Source organism: Heloderma suspectum, chromosome 4 (genome assembly GCF_057233095.1).
Source record: "Heloderma suspectum isolate Gila_16-S chromosome 4, 16-S_ref, whole genome shotgun sequence".
NCBI lineage: Eukaryota > Metazoa > Chordata > Lepidosauria > Squamata > Helodermatidae > Heloderma > Heloderma suspectum.
The window spans coordinates 211,947,717-211,964,726 of NC_139461.1; the positions used below are offsets into that span (position 1 = coordinate 211,947,717).

The 17,010-nt window shown below is 44.1% G+C and overlaps 1 protein-coding gene across 9 annotated transcripts in view; it reads left to right on the forward strand.

Moving 5' to 3' along the window:
- The window catches only part of SLC44A5 (solute carrier family 44 member 5), a 279,038-nt gene that overhangs the window by 182,337 nt on the left and 79,691 nt on the right, over positions 1-17,010 (forward strand). For all 9 annotated transcript variants that reach the window (XM_084852192.1, XM_084852194.1, XM_084852197.1 and 6 more), the window contains one exon: positions 7,790-7,863. In XM_084852192.1, the coding sequence (XP_084708318.1) occupies positions 7,790-7,863 (74 nt within the window). Of the gene's footprint in view, positions 1-7,789; positions 7,864-17,010 lie in introns of those variants that run through there.

The window sequence follows — 17,010 nt, forward strand, 5'->3', positions numbered from 1 at the left end:
AGGTCTACCATTTCTGCTAGATCTGGTGACTGAGTAGTGACAAAGCCTGGGCATTAGATTTCCCAAGTCAGGCAGACCTGGCCTCTGAGAAATGTCTATACCAGGTCTATTCCTCTGTAGTTAGTTTCTCATTGGGTAGACCTGGTGTCCAGACAATGTATTTCCACCCATAGCTGAAACTCTCAATCCTTTCCCTGACTCCCTTCATCCCTGTTACGGGGCCTTGGGGCCAAGAGCCTGCTCAGCTTGTAGTCCACTCCTAGGCTCTGTTCTACAGACAATACCCAATGGATTCAGGTACCTTTGCAACAGGGTTCTTTATTACTATAATACATGAGAAAACACTAACTTCTGAGGAGCTGTGTAGCACGCTGTGTCAGCTCCAAGGCCTGCACTAAGAGAGATGGGAAAAGGCTCCACTTGGGCCTTCTGCAAGAACTAAAAATGGCAGGGGTAAGCACAAAATGGCATGATTTAATTTCCTTTTAGCAATTATTTGTTCTCCAAGCAGATGTTACCAGTAGTAATCACATCAACATTTTCAGCTGTTTTTACTAAAGTAGCTGTTATTCAGCTTTATAGATACAGGTGTCCAATATCTTTCTGTCACAGTGGAGCTTCTGTTGTGTGCACCATCCAAAAAGTTTGTGATACCTAAAATAAAAGCTAGGCAAAAAAATTATGAAATGTACAGTAAGTACTCATTGAAGGGTGGCTTTGCCAAATGTTACAAGAATTATATAATTAGACTGACTTGATTCAGCCTCTGTTACTTATGTAAGTGTATAGTAAGAAGAAAAAGAAAAGGAGTCATTGCTAAATACTGCAGTATGCTTGTTTTCTTCCCCTAGCTTCTTTGCTCGAAGCATCCTTTATTAACATAACACTGTTTAACGTGCAATATTTTGGAAGAAGAATCCACCTGAATCAAATGAGATTTGCCTTGGTTATTGAAAGGGTTTAGTGCTCTTGGTAATCTTAAGGAAAAGGACACCAACTTCAAAGTAACAGCATTGATTAATGCCAAATTGAGGGCACAACTGAACCACATGTTGGAAGTAGATCAGTGCTCTGAATCAAAGTACTGGTCAGCCACAATCTGTTCTCTAAGTATCAATTGCTGCTAGCCCAGAGAGTCCAGCAGGATCAGCACAACTGATTGCACTGCTACAGTGACAGTTACTCTAAACGCACCCACTGAATAGGAACTACCTCTTTTAGGTGAGCCATGTCTAAACAACTACAGCTGAGCAATAGCTCAAATGAATAATCTGCATCCAGATTATTTTATTCATTAGTGAATGCATTGCCTGTCACACTGGCCTGAATCTTTAAAACCTTGATCCTTGCATGTTTACAGTCCTTGGATCCTGGCACTGCAAGGATGCATGGACTCAAGAGCACTAGTTTGCTCCCCAACTATGACTATGTTGTGAATCCTAGAGGCTGGCTTCCATTACAATGTGCATTCTATCTATCAGATTCATGTGAAATCAGTGTTCATTAAAAATAGCTGATTTTTGGTGAAAGCAGCCTTTGCAAAATGCTCTGAGAGTAGAAGGGACAACCAGAGATGGCTGTTAGTGGCCAAGGTGACATACTTTTTTCACTGCCTTGTCCTCTCCCTTCATGCATTCCTTTCCCCTGTCTAGAAAGTTTGCATCTCATAGGCTTTAGCCGTTTGGTCTCTTTCTCTTTTATGGATTGAGGCTGAGCACATTCTTAGCAACTTAGCTATGCCCAACACTTTACTTTCTCATTTGTTGACAAATGTGAACTGTTCAAATCTCAAGTTAATTAAAGCCTTCTGCCATCTTCACTTCTAGAGTAGCTTACAGTTGTAGAGTCAGGAATAAAAATATAAGAAGAGCCATGCTGGATCAGACCAAGGGTCCTTCTAGTACAGCATTCTGTTCACACAGTGGCCAACCAGCTGTTGATCAGGAACCCACAAGCAGGGTATGAGTGCAACAGCACCCTCCCACCCATGTTCCCCAGCAACATGGTGTACATAGGCATACTACCTCTGATACTGGAGGTGACATAGAGCCATCAGGACTAGTAGCCATTGATAGCCTTCTCCTCTATGAATCCATGTAATCCCCTTGTAAAGCCTCCAAATGGGTGGCCATCACTACATCTTGTGGTAGTGAATTCCATGTGTTATGTGAAGAAGTACTTTTATATGTGTTGAATCTCCCACGAATAAGCTTTATGGGATTGCCCAGAGTTCTAGTATTATGAAAGAGGGAGAAAAATGTCTTCCTATCCACATTTTCCACACCATACATAATTTTGTACATCTCTGTTATATGTCTCCCCTTACTCACCCTTGTTCAAAGATAAACAGTTTCAGATATTGTAACCTTTCCTCATAGGGGAGTTGATCCCTTATGACAAAAGCAAATGGTAAGTGCACAGACAATTATACTTTTTATCAGCCCACCTTGATTCTCTGTCCTAAAAATAGTTGGCAAAGCTACACCTTGAGCCTATGCAGTCTTTGTGGTTCTATACAGGACAGGAAGGCCTAGCGTGCTATGGTCCATGGGGTCACGAAGAGTCAGACATGACTGAACGGCTGAACAACAACAACTACTACTTCTGCACAAGACCCTTTTATGTCTGTCTGTCTGCCTAGCAAAGCTTTATAATCTACTCTTCAAATTAAATGACTTCTCAAAGTGGAGAACAAAACCAAAATGGAAGAAATATTAAACCAAAGGGAAAAAATAGGCCGGAGTGTTGCTCTATAAAACATTTTAGTTAGATACAGTGCCACATAGATTAATATATTTCTAGATATACAGTGCTGCAGTGGATTGACCCACTTAGCTAAAAGTTAAGGTGCTAAGGAATACTGATCATTATGTGCATTTTGTGCTTTGTCACCTTTTCTGCTTTTACACTCTCGCCAGGTCTCCTGCTTCATTTATTTTATAACTGACTTTGATGTTATAATATTCCTTTTCTCCATGTGAATTTCCTTTGGTAGTTGTTTTTTTCAGCTTGGTTGGTGAAGCTGAGTGAACTTGCTGTTACTTCATCAGTGCCACATTGAGATATTGTATTTCCCCCCAGATATGAGAGTGACTAGGATATTGATCCATATGTATTCATTTACCTCACACAGTATTTATTACTCAGTGGCTCACAGCTGAAACTGGTTCCATTGAAAAGAGTTCTGTCTAAGGCAATGTTAAAAGATATGAAAATTCTGCCTGTGATGTTGATCTGCAGTGCCTGTTTCATGCATGCAAGTTGTTCTGCTGATATTGCGGTCATTCGGTATGCAGTCCTATTGACTGTGCCCTCACCGTTTGGAAGCCCCCAAACATGGAGGCTTCCAAGTTCCCTATGCCCTGTCGGGCTGAAGCTGGCAGTTGGCTGAAGCAGCCGAGATGGTCTCCGCCTCCCCGTCCTCTGTCTTGGGTGATTTTGCTAGATGGGCTTTTTAGCCCATCTAGTGAGGGCACTTCGGAGGGGGAGGGAAGGAGGCTGGAGGAAACTCAGGATAAATTGTACCCTGGCCTCTCTGGTCTCCTCCTCTCCCTGCCCACCAGAATGCCCCCTTTCCTCCTCTATGGTGGAAGTCAGGACTTGCAGCTGTAATTCAAGGGGTTTGACAAAAGTGGGGCACTAACCACTCAGGAAGTACAGCCAGTGGCATACACACACACACCCATCATTGGTGGCTCATAAGTAATGGAACAAATGGCTGATAAGCAGCTGCATGGCCAGGTGTGGCCTGTTTCCTGGGTACCCCATGACCAATCAAGCAGATAAAAGGCCTGGAGGTGGTTCTGCGTGTTACATTTGCGTTTGGTAGCTGTTCACTGGAACTCCCAACATAAGGTCCAAAGAGGTGTCCATGCGAGTGAAGGAGGCCATCATTAGGCTGAGGAAATAAAACAAACCCATCAGAGAGATAATAGAAACATTGGGAGTGGCCAATATAACAGTTTGGAACATCCTGAAAAAGAAGGAATTAACTGGCAAGCTCAGCAACAGCAAAAGGCCTGGAAGACCACGGAAGACAACTAAAGTGGATAACCACAGAATTCTGCTTGTGGTAAAGAGGAACCCTTTCACAGCATCTAGCCAGGTCAAGAATGCTCTTGAGGAAGCAGGCATGTCATTGTCAATATCTACAGTCAAGAGACGGCTTTATGAATGTAAATACAGAGGCTTCACAATGAGGTGCAAACCACTGGTAACGCTCAAGAACAGACAGGCCAGATTAGCCTTTGCCAGCAAACACCTAAAAAAGCTTGCCCAGTTCTGGAATAAGATTCTTTGGACTGATGAAACCAAGATTAACTTGTACCAGAATGATGGGAAGAGAAAAGTATGGAGAAGGAAAGGAGCAGCTCATGATCCAAAGCATACCACATCATCTGTCAAACATGGTGGAGGCAGTGTTATGGCATGGGCATGTATGGCTGCCAATGGAACCGGGTCACTGGTGTTTATTGATGACCTGACTGCTGATGAAAGCAGCAGGATGAATTCTGAAGTGTATAGGGCTATACTTTCTGCTTGGATTCAGCTGAATGCTGCCAAACCGATAGGATGCCGCTTCATATTGCAGATGGATAATGACCCAAAACATACAGCAAAAGCTACCCAAGAGTTTCTCCAGGCAAAGAAGTGGGATGTTCTTCAATGGCCAAGTCAGTCATCTGATCTCAACCCAATAGAGCATGCTTACTGAAGACAAGACTGAAGGCAAAAAGACCCACAAACAAGCAGCAGCTGAAGGCAGCTGCAGTAAAGGCCTGGCAAAGCGTCCCGAGGGAGGAAACTCAGCATTTGGTCATGTCCATGGGTTCTAGACTTCAGGCAGTCATTGACTGCAAAGGATTTTCATCCAGGTATTAAAGGCGATCCTTAAGTTTGCAATGATGTTGGTTTGTTCCATTACTTATGAGCCACCAATGATGGGTGTGTGTGTATGCCACTGGCTGTCCTTCCTGAATGGTTAGTGCCCCACTTTTGTCTAACCCCTTGAATTACAGCTGACAGTCCTGACTTCACTCCCATCTGGGTGTGTTTCCTTTCAACTTCAATGTGGTGGTGTACAGAAGCCAACTGCCAAAACAGTTATCCTTATTCCAATATTTCTGGCCCTGACTGTATATGATCAGGCAATACCAATTTCCTGTTCTGATAGCAGCTAGACACATTGCACAGGAGGATGCTTCTGAAGCTCTGTCATGACTTGATGGTCTTAAGAGGCCCCTTCCAACCCTACTATTTTGTGATTCTATGATTCTATGTCCAGGGAATGGATTGTCAGATGATTCAAGGGACTGGAATCGGACGGAGGGTTTCCCAAGGCACACAGAGCTCCCTGCTTGCGCTGTAGTAAAATGAATCTAAATTAAAACATTCCTTTCTTGATTAGGATTAAAAGAATGAATCCTTTCCGTGTCCCACACACTGACATTCCTGGCTATGATCCATTCTGGTTCAAAAGAAGCAAGGATTCCACTGCCTGTTTTCATGGAGCAATTGACTATCAGTTGACTTAGTGTGACTTGACTCCACTTTTTTTTAGGGATGGTGGAGAATTCTGCCATGGATTTCAGTGAGGCCGAATGCACTGGCATTTGGCCCCCCGAAATCCGTGGTGGAAAAGCCTGCCCCCCGCCCCCCCCGCTGATTCCCCCCAGGGCGAGGCTTACCTGGGGTGGATGTTCTGGATGGTGGCAGCTCTGGTGGCGGGCCTGGCGGCGGTGGCTGGTCTTTCGACCGGCTGCCACGGCCGCCATTGTCGTCCTGGTCTTTGCCGTGAGAGGCTACGTAAGTATTTACGTAGCCTATCACAGCAAAAAAAACCAACGGCGTAAGCAAATGGTGGCGGCTACGGCAGCCGCCATTTGCGTTCCCTATTTTTCGCCGATTTATCTTATGTAAATATTTACGTAGGCTAGAACGGCGAAAAATAAAGGAACGCAAATAGCGCCCACTACATTATTTGCGTTCCCCTTTTTTTCACCGTTTTATCTTACGTAAATATTTACGTAAGATAAATTGGCGAAAAATAGGGAACGCAAATGGTGGCCGCCGTAGCCGCCGCCATTTGCGTACGCCGTTTCCCCCCCCTTCCGGAAGGATGTTGCCCAGCGGCCGGATATCCGGCTGCGGGTGGCCCAGGCCGGCGGCTCTGCAGAATCTCTGTGGAGCAGAACTGGCTGGAGAAGGATTTTGGGGGGAGGTGTGGAGTGCCTCCCCCCCCCGCTAATTGCCTCGTCGAAAAGGTAAGTGACTTTCGTACATCCCTACTTTTTTTAAACAGCTAGTGTAGGAAAGCACTTTTGAGGACTGATGCAGAAGGTAAGTAAAGCAGGTGCCAAGAATGAATTTACTTGCTTAGAGCCTTTTTAAACCCTTTTAAAAGATTTAGATGCTTGCTAGCTATGAAATGCTGTTCATTGATTACTGTTCTCCCAGCTTCAGATTAATCATTAATGTTATATTGTTGCTAATGTTTTCCCTCCTAAAAGCAGAACTGAAACCATCATATTTTGTTCTGTTTTAGTCCTGGACATTTTATTATACATCTAGCACAAGGTTGGCCAACGTTGACCTGTGGGCAGCATCTAGACTGAAAGATAGTTTTTCATGATTCTTCTAAATGCTAGACAGAGTGAGGGTCCAAGTAACCACATGCACTGTTTTTAGCCTGAGTACTACTTTTCCCTGAGTGCTCTGGGGCATTCTCTCATTTTACATGGATGCACACACTTACCAAGTGATTTGGTGCCGACCTAGAGCCCCGACCTAGAGTATTCCAGGTTCTTTCCTCTTTAAGCTGGCCATTCTTGATCTAGAATGAAAGTTATTTTGAACTAAGGAACAGACAGTCAGTTCTTGAACTGTTCAAGCCAATGTTTGGTGTTGACAGACTTCCAAAAACTCCCTGCAGATAGCCCTGTGGATACCATTTTTTAATCGTTGGCACCTTTCCATTCATCACAAATATGTGCATACATTATTCCTCATAAGCAAAAGCTGCAATTTTTCATGCAATTTGTGTGGGTCAAGTGGTGGCTTCTCCGTTGCTGCTCCCAGACTGTTGAACTCCCTACTAAGGGAGGCTAGGCTGGCTGCCTCTCTGCTGTCCTTCCACCGGCTGGCAAAGGCACTTTTATTCAAGCAGGCCTTTGGTGTGTAAGTGGCTCTGTTGGGTTGCATGCAGTTTTTATTCTGTTACGGTTGAGTTTTAATTGTGCTTTTAATGTATTCATTTTATTATTGTTTTAATCAAGTTTTTATTTATTATTGTAAGCCATCATGAGTGCCATTTTCTTGGTAGAAAGGTAGGGAACAAATCAATGCAGAATTTCAGGTTTGCTCATTACAAATGAAGCAGACTGAGTATTCACCATGCATGGAAAGCTTCTATGGACTGAGAAAAAAGCCAGCTACCATGAGCAAAATGATTGTGCATTAGCCTGGAGTAGTGCCTAAACCCATAAATGACCTATGAATTTCTGTGACAAATCCTTTAGCTACTCCTTTCTTGGGGAAACTATCAAAATTTGGCTTGCATATATTTTATTGGTATTTTGGGTGGTTATTTCTTACAATGAAACTGTTGGCTAGAAATAGGCATGTGGCTTTGAAAATGAGATTTGGGGAAAGATTAATGAATTGGTAGCAAGCGGATGGGTGCTGAGCAGATGCTGTTTGTACCTATAATGTGCCAAGAAGTAAATTTTATTTTGAGTCACAATTGTATTATTGGACACATTTGTAACTGTTTAATATGTTCTGTCTTTAGGCATTGTACAGATGTTCTGTGCTGTGTTATCTTCGTTGTGGTCATCCTTGGTTACATTGCTTTAGGAATTGTGGGTAAGTAAACACATACACTTCTGAGGCTTACCTTATTCATTGAGGTGTTATTCTTCATACTTGAGACAAGAAAATGTTGCTTTAAATTAAATGGAATTCCAATTAAAGATAATTATGTTCATTTAACATAGCTCTTGGAAACAAAGTATGAACTACCTGCTCACTTTAGTTGACTGTCGTAATTACAGGGGAGAAATAAAAATGATGGGTATATTGATTTTTTTAAAAAAAATGCAAGGTAAAACAATGCAGGTAGAATTGCCGTAGTTCAATAATTTTGTTCTCTGATACTGTAATTGCAAAAACCTGTAATTGTAGCAAAAAAATGCTGGCAATTGTCATTTAAATGAAAAAAAACTGAGAAAAAGTTTTCTTTTTTAAGAGGCTTTGCATTCTTTATAATGTTAGTAAGAGAATCGGTGCAAATAAAGAATGGAGCAGCAGAATAGATTATTTCTTTAACTGTGGGATGCAAAAATGTCAGCTTGGCAACTACATTTGTTTGAGAGAATTTCACTGAGGGCTGAGGCAAGCTTTATCACACACAGAGTTGCCACAGCTCTATTTGGCTTTGATCTTTGTTCCACCCACTGTTTAATGTAAACAATGCATGACATGACATCATTATAGTGTGTGTCATCCCACCTCACATTACTGGACATATGAGAGGAATAAAGACGTGGGGCAGTGGCAGCTCTGTGTCTCTTACTCTTGATTGGTTCTGACAGAGGACAAACATCAGCTGCCATAAACATTCAGCTACTGGTGCAATCCTTTGAACTCAGTGGGAAAATACCCATTGATTTTAATAGACTGAATCACCACACTTAACTAGGGTGCTGCATTTTTCTAGCAGAAGGCATTGTAGGTCTGGTTTTGTCTTTGTGAAAGTGTTGAGATTTCTTTTGTTTAACTTCATTTTATAATTTTTCTGTACTATACAGACACAAAGTAATAACATCATCTCAGTAGATTACAAAAAAGAAGGCTAATCTTACACATGCAAATAAGAAAATAGAATGAAAAGGAATGCACATCCCTTGTCTTGCTGGAATAAGCTATCACTACAACACCCCTCGACATCACAGTATGTTCTTGATAATTTCTCAGGGTCTTTCTGCACAGTCCATCAAAGAATGACCCTGCTGAAGTAGTTATTGTGCAATAATTATTTGAACAAAAACGGCTTGGTATTACATCAACATGTAATAAGTGGGATACCGTCGCTGCTATTTGCTGCTGCTGCGGGCTACTCTGGATAACTTGAGTGCTGGGGTATTGCAGAAGCTCAAAATGACTAATTATAGAATCATAGAATCATAGAATAGTAGGGTTGGAAGGGGCCTACAAGGCCATCGAGTCCAACCCCCTGCTCAATGCAGGAATCCAAGTCAGAGCATCCCTGACAAATGGCTGTCCAGCCTCGTCTTAAAGGCCTCCAGTGTGGGAGAGCCCACCACCTCCCCAGGTAATTGGTTCCATTGCCGTATTGCTCTGACACTCAGGAAGTTTTTCCTGATGTTCAGCCGGAATCTGGCTTCCTGTAACTTGAGCCCATTATTCCGTGTCCTGCACTCTGGGATGATCAAGAAGAGATCCTGGCCTTCTTCTCTGTGACAACCTTTCAAGTACTTGAAGAGTGCTATCATATCTCCCCTCAGTCTTCTCTTCTCAAGGCTAAACATGCCCAGTTCTTTCAGTCTCTCTTCATAGGGCTTTGTTTCCAGTCCCCTGATCATCTTTGTTGCCCTCCTTTGAACCCTCTCCAGCTTGTCTGCATCCTTCTTAAAGTGTGGTGCCCAGAACTGGACACAGTACTCCAGATGAGGCCTAACCAGTGCTGAGTAGAGGGGAACTAGTACTTCCCGGGATTTGGAAGCGATGCTTCTATTAATGCAGCCCAAAATAGCATTTGCCTTTTTTGCAGCCACATCACATTGTTGGCTCATATTCAGCTTGTGATCGACAACAATTCCAAGATCCTTCTCGCTCGTAGTGTGGTTGAGCCACGTATCCCCCATCTTGTAACTGTGCATTTGGTTTCTTTTTCCTAGGTGCAGAACTTGGCATTTGTCCCTATTAAATGCCATTCTGTTGTTTTCTGCCCAGCACTCCAGTCTATCCAGATCACTTTGAATTTTGTTTCTGTCTTCCAAAGTATTAGCTATCCCTCCCAATTTTGTGTCATCTGCAAATTTGATCAGCATTCCCTGCACCTCCTCCTCCAAGTCATTAATAAAAATGTTGAAGAGCACTGGGCCCAGGACTGAGCCCTGCGGTACCCCACTCGTTACCTCTCCCCAGCTTGAGAAGGTCCCATTGATAAGCACTCTTTGAGTCCGATTCTGTAGCCAACTGTGGACCCACCGGATTGTTGTTTCATCTAGCCCACTTCGAGCAAGTTTGCTCATCAGGATATCATGGGGCACTTTGTCGAAAGCTTTGCTGAAGTCGAGGTATATGATGTCTACAGCATTCCCACGGTCTACAAGGGAGGTGACTTGATCAAAAAATGAGATCAGATTTGTCTGGCAGGACTTGTTTTTGACAAATCCATGTTGGCTTCGAGTAATCACGGCATTGTTGTCAAGGTGCTTCCAGATGGATTGCTTTATGATCTGCTCCAGAATTTTCCCAAGGATTGATGTCAGACTGACTGGTCTATAGTTCCCAGGTTCCTCCTTTTTACCCTTTTTGAAGATAGGGACAACGTTAGCCCTCCTCCAGTCATCTGGCACTTCCCCGGTCCTCCATGATTTCTCAAAGAGAATAGACAGCGGTTCTGAGAGTTCTTCTGCCAGTTCCTTTATTACTCTAGGATGCAGTTCATCTGGCCCTGGAGATTTGAACTCATTCAAAGTAATGAGGTGTTCCTTGACCATATGCCTGTCGATCTCAAGCTGCAATCCTGCCCCTTCAGCCTGTACTTCGCCTTTGCCAGGGGGGTCATAGACCCTCTTTTGGGAGAAGACTGAGCCAAAGTAGGAATTGAGCACCTCTGCCTTTTCTTTGTCATCTGTTATCATTTTGCCATCCTTATTTAATAGCTGAACAACCATTTCTTTCCTCTGCCTTTTACTATGCACGTAGCTGAAGAAAGCCTTTTTGTTGTTTTTAGCATCCCTCGCTAACCTCACCTCGTTCTCCGCTTTAGCCTTCCTGACGCCATCCCTGCAATTCTGTGCTACCTGCCTGTACTCTTCCTTTTTTACTTGGCCTTCTTTCCACTTCCTATATGTGTCCTTTTTTGTTTTCAGGTCATCCCTAAGCTTTTTGTGAAGCCACATTGGCTTCTTCTGTTGTCTTCCACCTTTTCTTCTTGTTGGAATTGTTTGTGATTGTGCCTTGAGAATTTCCTTTTTTAAAAGTTCCCACCCATCTTGGACTCCTTTTCTCGCTAGCATTGTTTGCCATGGGACCTTACTGATCATTGTTCTGAGTTTATTAAAATCTGCTTTCCTAAAATCCAGGGTACGCGTTTGAGTACACTCGGCTTTTGCTTCCCTTAGAACCAAGAACTCAAGTACAACATGGTCGCTTTCCCCCAGAGTTCCTGTAACTGCTACTTTATCCACTAAGTCATCTCTGTTGGTTAGGATCAAGTCAAGGATAGCCGATCCTCTAGTTCCTTCCTCTACTTTCTGTAGGAGGAAGTGATCCGCCACACAAGTCAGGAATTTCCTGGAGGGGCCATGTTTTGCAGAATTTGTCTCCCAACAAATATCGGGGAAATTGAAGTCCCCCATTACTACTACATCATGCTTCCTTAAAACATTGGCTATTTGCTTTTCAAAAGTTTCATCCTTGGCTTCTCCTTGATTGGGTGGCCGGTAGTAGACTCCGACCACCAGGTTCCTTTTATTCTTTGCTCCATTTATTTCAACCCAGATGCTCTCGATGGGGCTACCAAGCTCCTCCTCCTGTATTTCTGTGCAGAGATATGTATTTTTCACATACAGTGCAACCCCGCCTCCCTTTCTGTTCCTCCTGTTCTTTTTGAACAAGTTATATCCTTCAACTGCTGTATTCCAGTCATGAGAGTCATCCCACCAAGTCTCAGTTATACCTATCAAGTCATAATTTCCCTCCTGTATTAAGAGTTCAAGTTCGTTCTGTTTGTTTCCCATACTCTGGGCATTAGTATATAGACATCGAAGACCATGTGCTTCATAGTCTGGCTTTCTTCCTACATGTGTCTGAAGACTATTATTGGGCGCTATCAGCGCTGTTCTCTCCATTGCAGTGCATGCGCCTACGTCCATTGTTACCCCCAACATTACATCTCCCTTCCCCGTAGGATTCAGTTTAAAGCCCTCCTGATGAAGTTCTTCATGCTGTGGCCAAACACATTCTTCCCAGCCTTTGTGAGGTGCAACCCATCCCTAGCCAACAGCCCATCTTCCAGGAAGTATAGCCCGTGGTCCCAGAATCCAAATCTCTCTCGTCGGCACCACCTTCGTAGCCAGTCATTCACCCGGAGTATTTTTCGTTCTCTTTCTATCCCTCTTCTAACTACTGGAAGGATGGATGAGAAAACTATCTGGGCCCCAAAGTTCTTGAGTTTCCTTCCCAAAGCTTCAAAGTCTGACGTGATCTCTTCGTAGCTCCGCTTGGCGGTATCATTTGTTCCCACATGGATGAGAAGAAAGGGATACCTGTCAGTGGGCTTTATGAGTGCAGGCAACCTTTCAGTCACGTCTCTAATCTGTCCTTCCGGGAGACAACATACCTGGCGAGTCCACGGGTCTTCGCGACATACTTGGGTCTCGATCCCACGCAGCAAGGAGTCTCCCACTACTACCACTCTTCTCTTCTTCTTCTTGTAGGCCTGGGTTTCATCGCCTCTGTTTGACTGACCTTTAGCCTCTTGCTCACTCTCATGCAGGTTCCCCTGTGATTCTTCCTCTGCAGGCTGTCCTCCAGTCTCATCTGCAAGTACCTGGAATCGGTTCCACAGCTCCACCGCTTCCACTGGTGCAGAGTGGCGTCTAGTTCTTCTTCTCCTAACTGTCATCGTTTTCCAAGGAGTATCCTCTACTCCATTTTTCTTCTCCTCAGCATTTCCCACTGCCTCATCTTGCTGTTGCTCTTCAAGCTTCTGGTCTGCCCTTTGCTGCTGTAGTTCCCCCATTCTGTCCAAGAACTCTTCGTGTTCTCTTATTCCCCAGAGGGTTGACAGTCGCCGCTCCAGTCCACTTACTTTTTCCTCCAGCAGCGTGATCAACTTGCACTTGTTGCAGGTGTAGGCCATGTTGTTCTCAGGCAAGAAAACAAACATGGCACACACCTTGCAGGTCACCACCACTGGAGAGTCTTGTCCTTCCATAGCCCCTTTTCCCTTTTTGTGTCTAGCTTTGTGATTGTTCTAGACTAGCCTGTGCCTGCTCCTCTACTCAGTAGAGGTTAAAAGCAGAGTCCCACTGGTGTGGAAGTGTGTGTTACAAGACAAATAAATGGGAAAAAGTTAGTTAAAAAAAAAATGTTAGGGGCCTCCCCCTTGACCTCCCCTGCCGAACTCCCCTGGCCAACTCCTGTTTGCTCCCCCTGTTTGCTCGCTCTGTTCGCTCGCTCTCTGGGAGCTTGCCTGCTTCTGTAGTCCCTGGACCAGCTGGAGCAGCTTGCTCTGCTCTGCTCTGCTCAGCTGGGAGGCGGGAAACAGACTGAAGCTTCCCGCCCAGTCAGCTGCTGGGAGTACTCAGGCCACACCCCTCCAATTCAGTTGGAGCTCTCAGAAGCTCCTGGTGAGCTCACAGCCAGTCAGAAGGATAAAGGGCAGCGCCCTGGGCTTCCTGCAACCCACTTACCTCTTAGCCTCTGTCTCCTTTGTCTCCTTTGTCTCTTCAACCACTGCAACTCCCCTGGCCAACTCCTGTTTGCTCCCCCTGTTCGCTCGCTCTGTTCGCTCGCTCTCTGGGAGCTTGCCTGCTTCTGTAGTCCCTGGACCAGCTGGAGCAGCTTGCTCTGCTCTGCTCTGCTCAGCTGGGAGGCAGGAAACAGACTGAAGCTTCCCGCCCAGTCAGCTGCTGGGAGTACTCAGGCCACACCCCTCCAATTCAGTTGGAGCTCTCAGAAGCTCCTGGTGAGCTCACAGCCAGTCAGAAGGATAAAGGGCAGCGCCCTGGGCTTCCTGCAACCCACTTACCTCTTAGCCTCTGTCTCCTTTGTCTCCTTTGTCTCTTCAACCACTGCAACTCCCCTGGCCAACTCCTGTTTGCTCCCCCTGTTCGCTCGCTCTGTTCGCTCGCTCTCTGGGAGCTTGCCTGCTTCTGTAGTCCCTGGACCAGCTGGAGCAGCTTGCTCTGCTCTGCTCTGCTCAGCTGGGAGGCGGGAAACAGACTGATTCAAAACAGACTAATTCACTCTAACTAAACAAACACAGGTCTACAAAGTGAAGTGGTAACTCATGAAATGGGGAAGACACTATACCAAAAGCGGCCACGGTGTCATTTGCTAAATACCAGTCTGCATTCATGTATGAAGACTATGAATCTTCTGTCTGGGAAAGTCTTTTCCTAGAACTGAACATAGTATTTTGATTGCTCAGAAATTCCCTGAAAAGGAATGAACCTGCAGGAAGATGGGCAGAGTATAAACCACAAACAGAAAATGAATACCCCTTTGTTAAGCTACCTCCACAACTGAATAATATAGAAGTTTCCAAACATTTTCTTATATACCTTTCACCATACATTAGGGCCATATCCCCTCTAGAATGGAGTATAGGCTGTTAGTTCTTAATCTGTACTGTTGAAAATATATCTGCTTTCAAACTGCAGAAAAACAAATGGTAGTGAGGCACAATATCTGTCTCTTTCCTGGGATTTATGATGTTAGTTTCTAATTCAGATCAAGCTTTCTCTCCTGCTCATCAGACCTTCATGGTCTGGCATTCTTTGCATGACCAAAAAAATAAAAATACATAACTGGCTCTTGCCAACTGTATATGAGAATTGCTTCTGCTACCTTAATTACTATATCCTCCTTCCCTCTTCCCAGACTAAAAGAAACCTTTACTATGAGATCTAACTCTGCTGCCAGTCTGCCTTTTAATTTGATTCTGCTACAGGTTGTTTCCTGAGAAGCAGACAAGGACACAGTTTATAAATTTCTGGAGTGGAATATATGCCACCTCTCTGTGGTCCAATCCAATGTCACCCCTATAGATGACATTGGCCAAATGACATTGGTCTTCTCTGTGCCTGTAAGTGACTGGAGTCTGTTGATTGGTTCTGCCATGCAACCACAAATGGAGCAGCAAAGGTCCAGGCCACAGGGAAGAAGTGCAACAAATAATATTGCATGAATTGGCCTAAACCAGCCTTCCCTAACTTGGTGCCCTCCAGATGTTTTGGGGCTACAACTCCCAGCATCCTGGCCATTGACCATGCTGGCTGGGGCTGATGGGAGTTGAAGTCCAAAACGTCTGGAGGGCACCAACTTGGGGAAGGCTGGTTTAGGCCAATTCATGCAATATTATTTGTTGCACTTCTTCCCTGTGGCCTGGACCTTTGCTGCTCCATTTGTTGGCAAAGGCTGGCCTAAACAGCCAGTTCCCATTACCAAATTAGCATGTCAAGAATGTGGGTTGAATATCAACATAGAATCAGTAGCATGGCCATCTACCCTTTCATTCTGTAATTCCCAGCGTTCTGTTCACAGCACAAAACAAAATGAGGTGATAGCAGTAGGCTGATAGTACACTCTTCCCAGACAGTGAAAATCCATTCACAATAGAAACAAAATCACTATATAAGAAAGTTGAAAATGCAGCCTCTCTGGTTGGCTGTCTCTGTAACTGAACAAAATTAATCATTTAGAAAGCCTCAGTTTCCAGGTTTCCATAATTTCCTTTGGGGTATAACTTGCCTGTTGCCTAGCCTACTATAAAAGAAGCACTTTGGCACAGGAGTCTCAGGTAGCATGCTTAAGGCTATACTTAGTGCCTCCATTTTTAGCCACTAATATAGTGAATGTCTGACTAACAGGTACAATGTTGGGAACAGATCTCAGTTTTAGCAGCACTACAAGATTCTAATCAAGCCTTATCCTGAAGAATTCTTGCAATCCCTATAAAATATTCCATTCATGGTCACAGCAAAGGGGAGGAAATTAAACTGGAAAAGCAAGTTATTAATGTTTTATATCTTCACATAGGGGTCAGCTTCAGAGTAGAAAAGGTGAATAGCACGAAGGTATAGTTTGGCAAGGCAGGAGCATTCTATGTATAAAGAAGATTTTTTTTTGTCCCCATTAATATCCTGCCCCACCTATTCTGCCCCCCCTTCAAGCCACCTCTTTATGAAACAGATTCTTTAACGTGTTAGCACTTTTGTTACTGGTTCATCATTCTGGATAATGGATTGGTCAGAGAATTGGGGGGGGGGGGGGGAAGGAGACTGGCAGAAAAAAAGCCAGGGAAACAGTTGGTTGCTTGTGATTGTGCAGCATCCCTGGACTGCTAAGTCTTACTCCTGCCCTGTACTGTCTTCCAGCACTGCACAAATCTCCCTTAATCTCTGGCTAGGATATGGCAGTTTTCTATGTAAAGTTTCCCAAAATCATGTACTGCGTGAAATCTGTCATAAAGTCATGGAGATAATGACTGAATGCTTGGTCAGTTCCATTTTCCCCCTCAGGCTTTGGTCGCAAATAATAGGGTCAGCTTTGCATCTGTTAGAACTCTGTACACATACACTACATTGCACATACCCTAACTGTAAATAGAGAATCTCAGATTTGTACTCCTGCAAATGTCAAAGCAAAACCTATCCAAATCAAGACCCATTTCTGTGTTCTCTCTCTCTCTCTCTCTCTCTCTCTCTCTCTCTCTTTCTCTCATTCTCTCCCCCTTCTTTCCCACACATACAACGTATCTCATGCACACACATCATTTTGCAGCATTCATATACTGGCTATCTTTTTTTATTACTATTCCTCTCGCTTGTTTCACATTTTTTCTGTTGGTTTCTTTTTAAATGAAAGATGAGATCAGCCTTGGATAGATTCCAGGCACTTGTCCTGTTCAAAATGCATGAGAGTCGATAAAGTTCATATAAAGGGAAAATAGAGTATAAATCAATTCACAGTCATGAATTGTGCCTAAAGCACCTCATGACCCAATAGGATTTGCATATTTCTGTCTTTGGC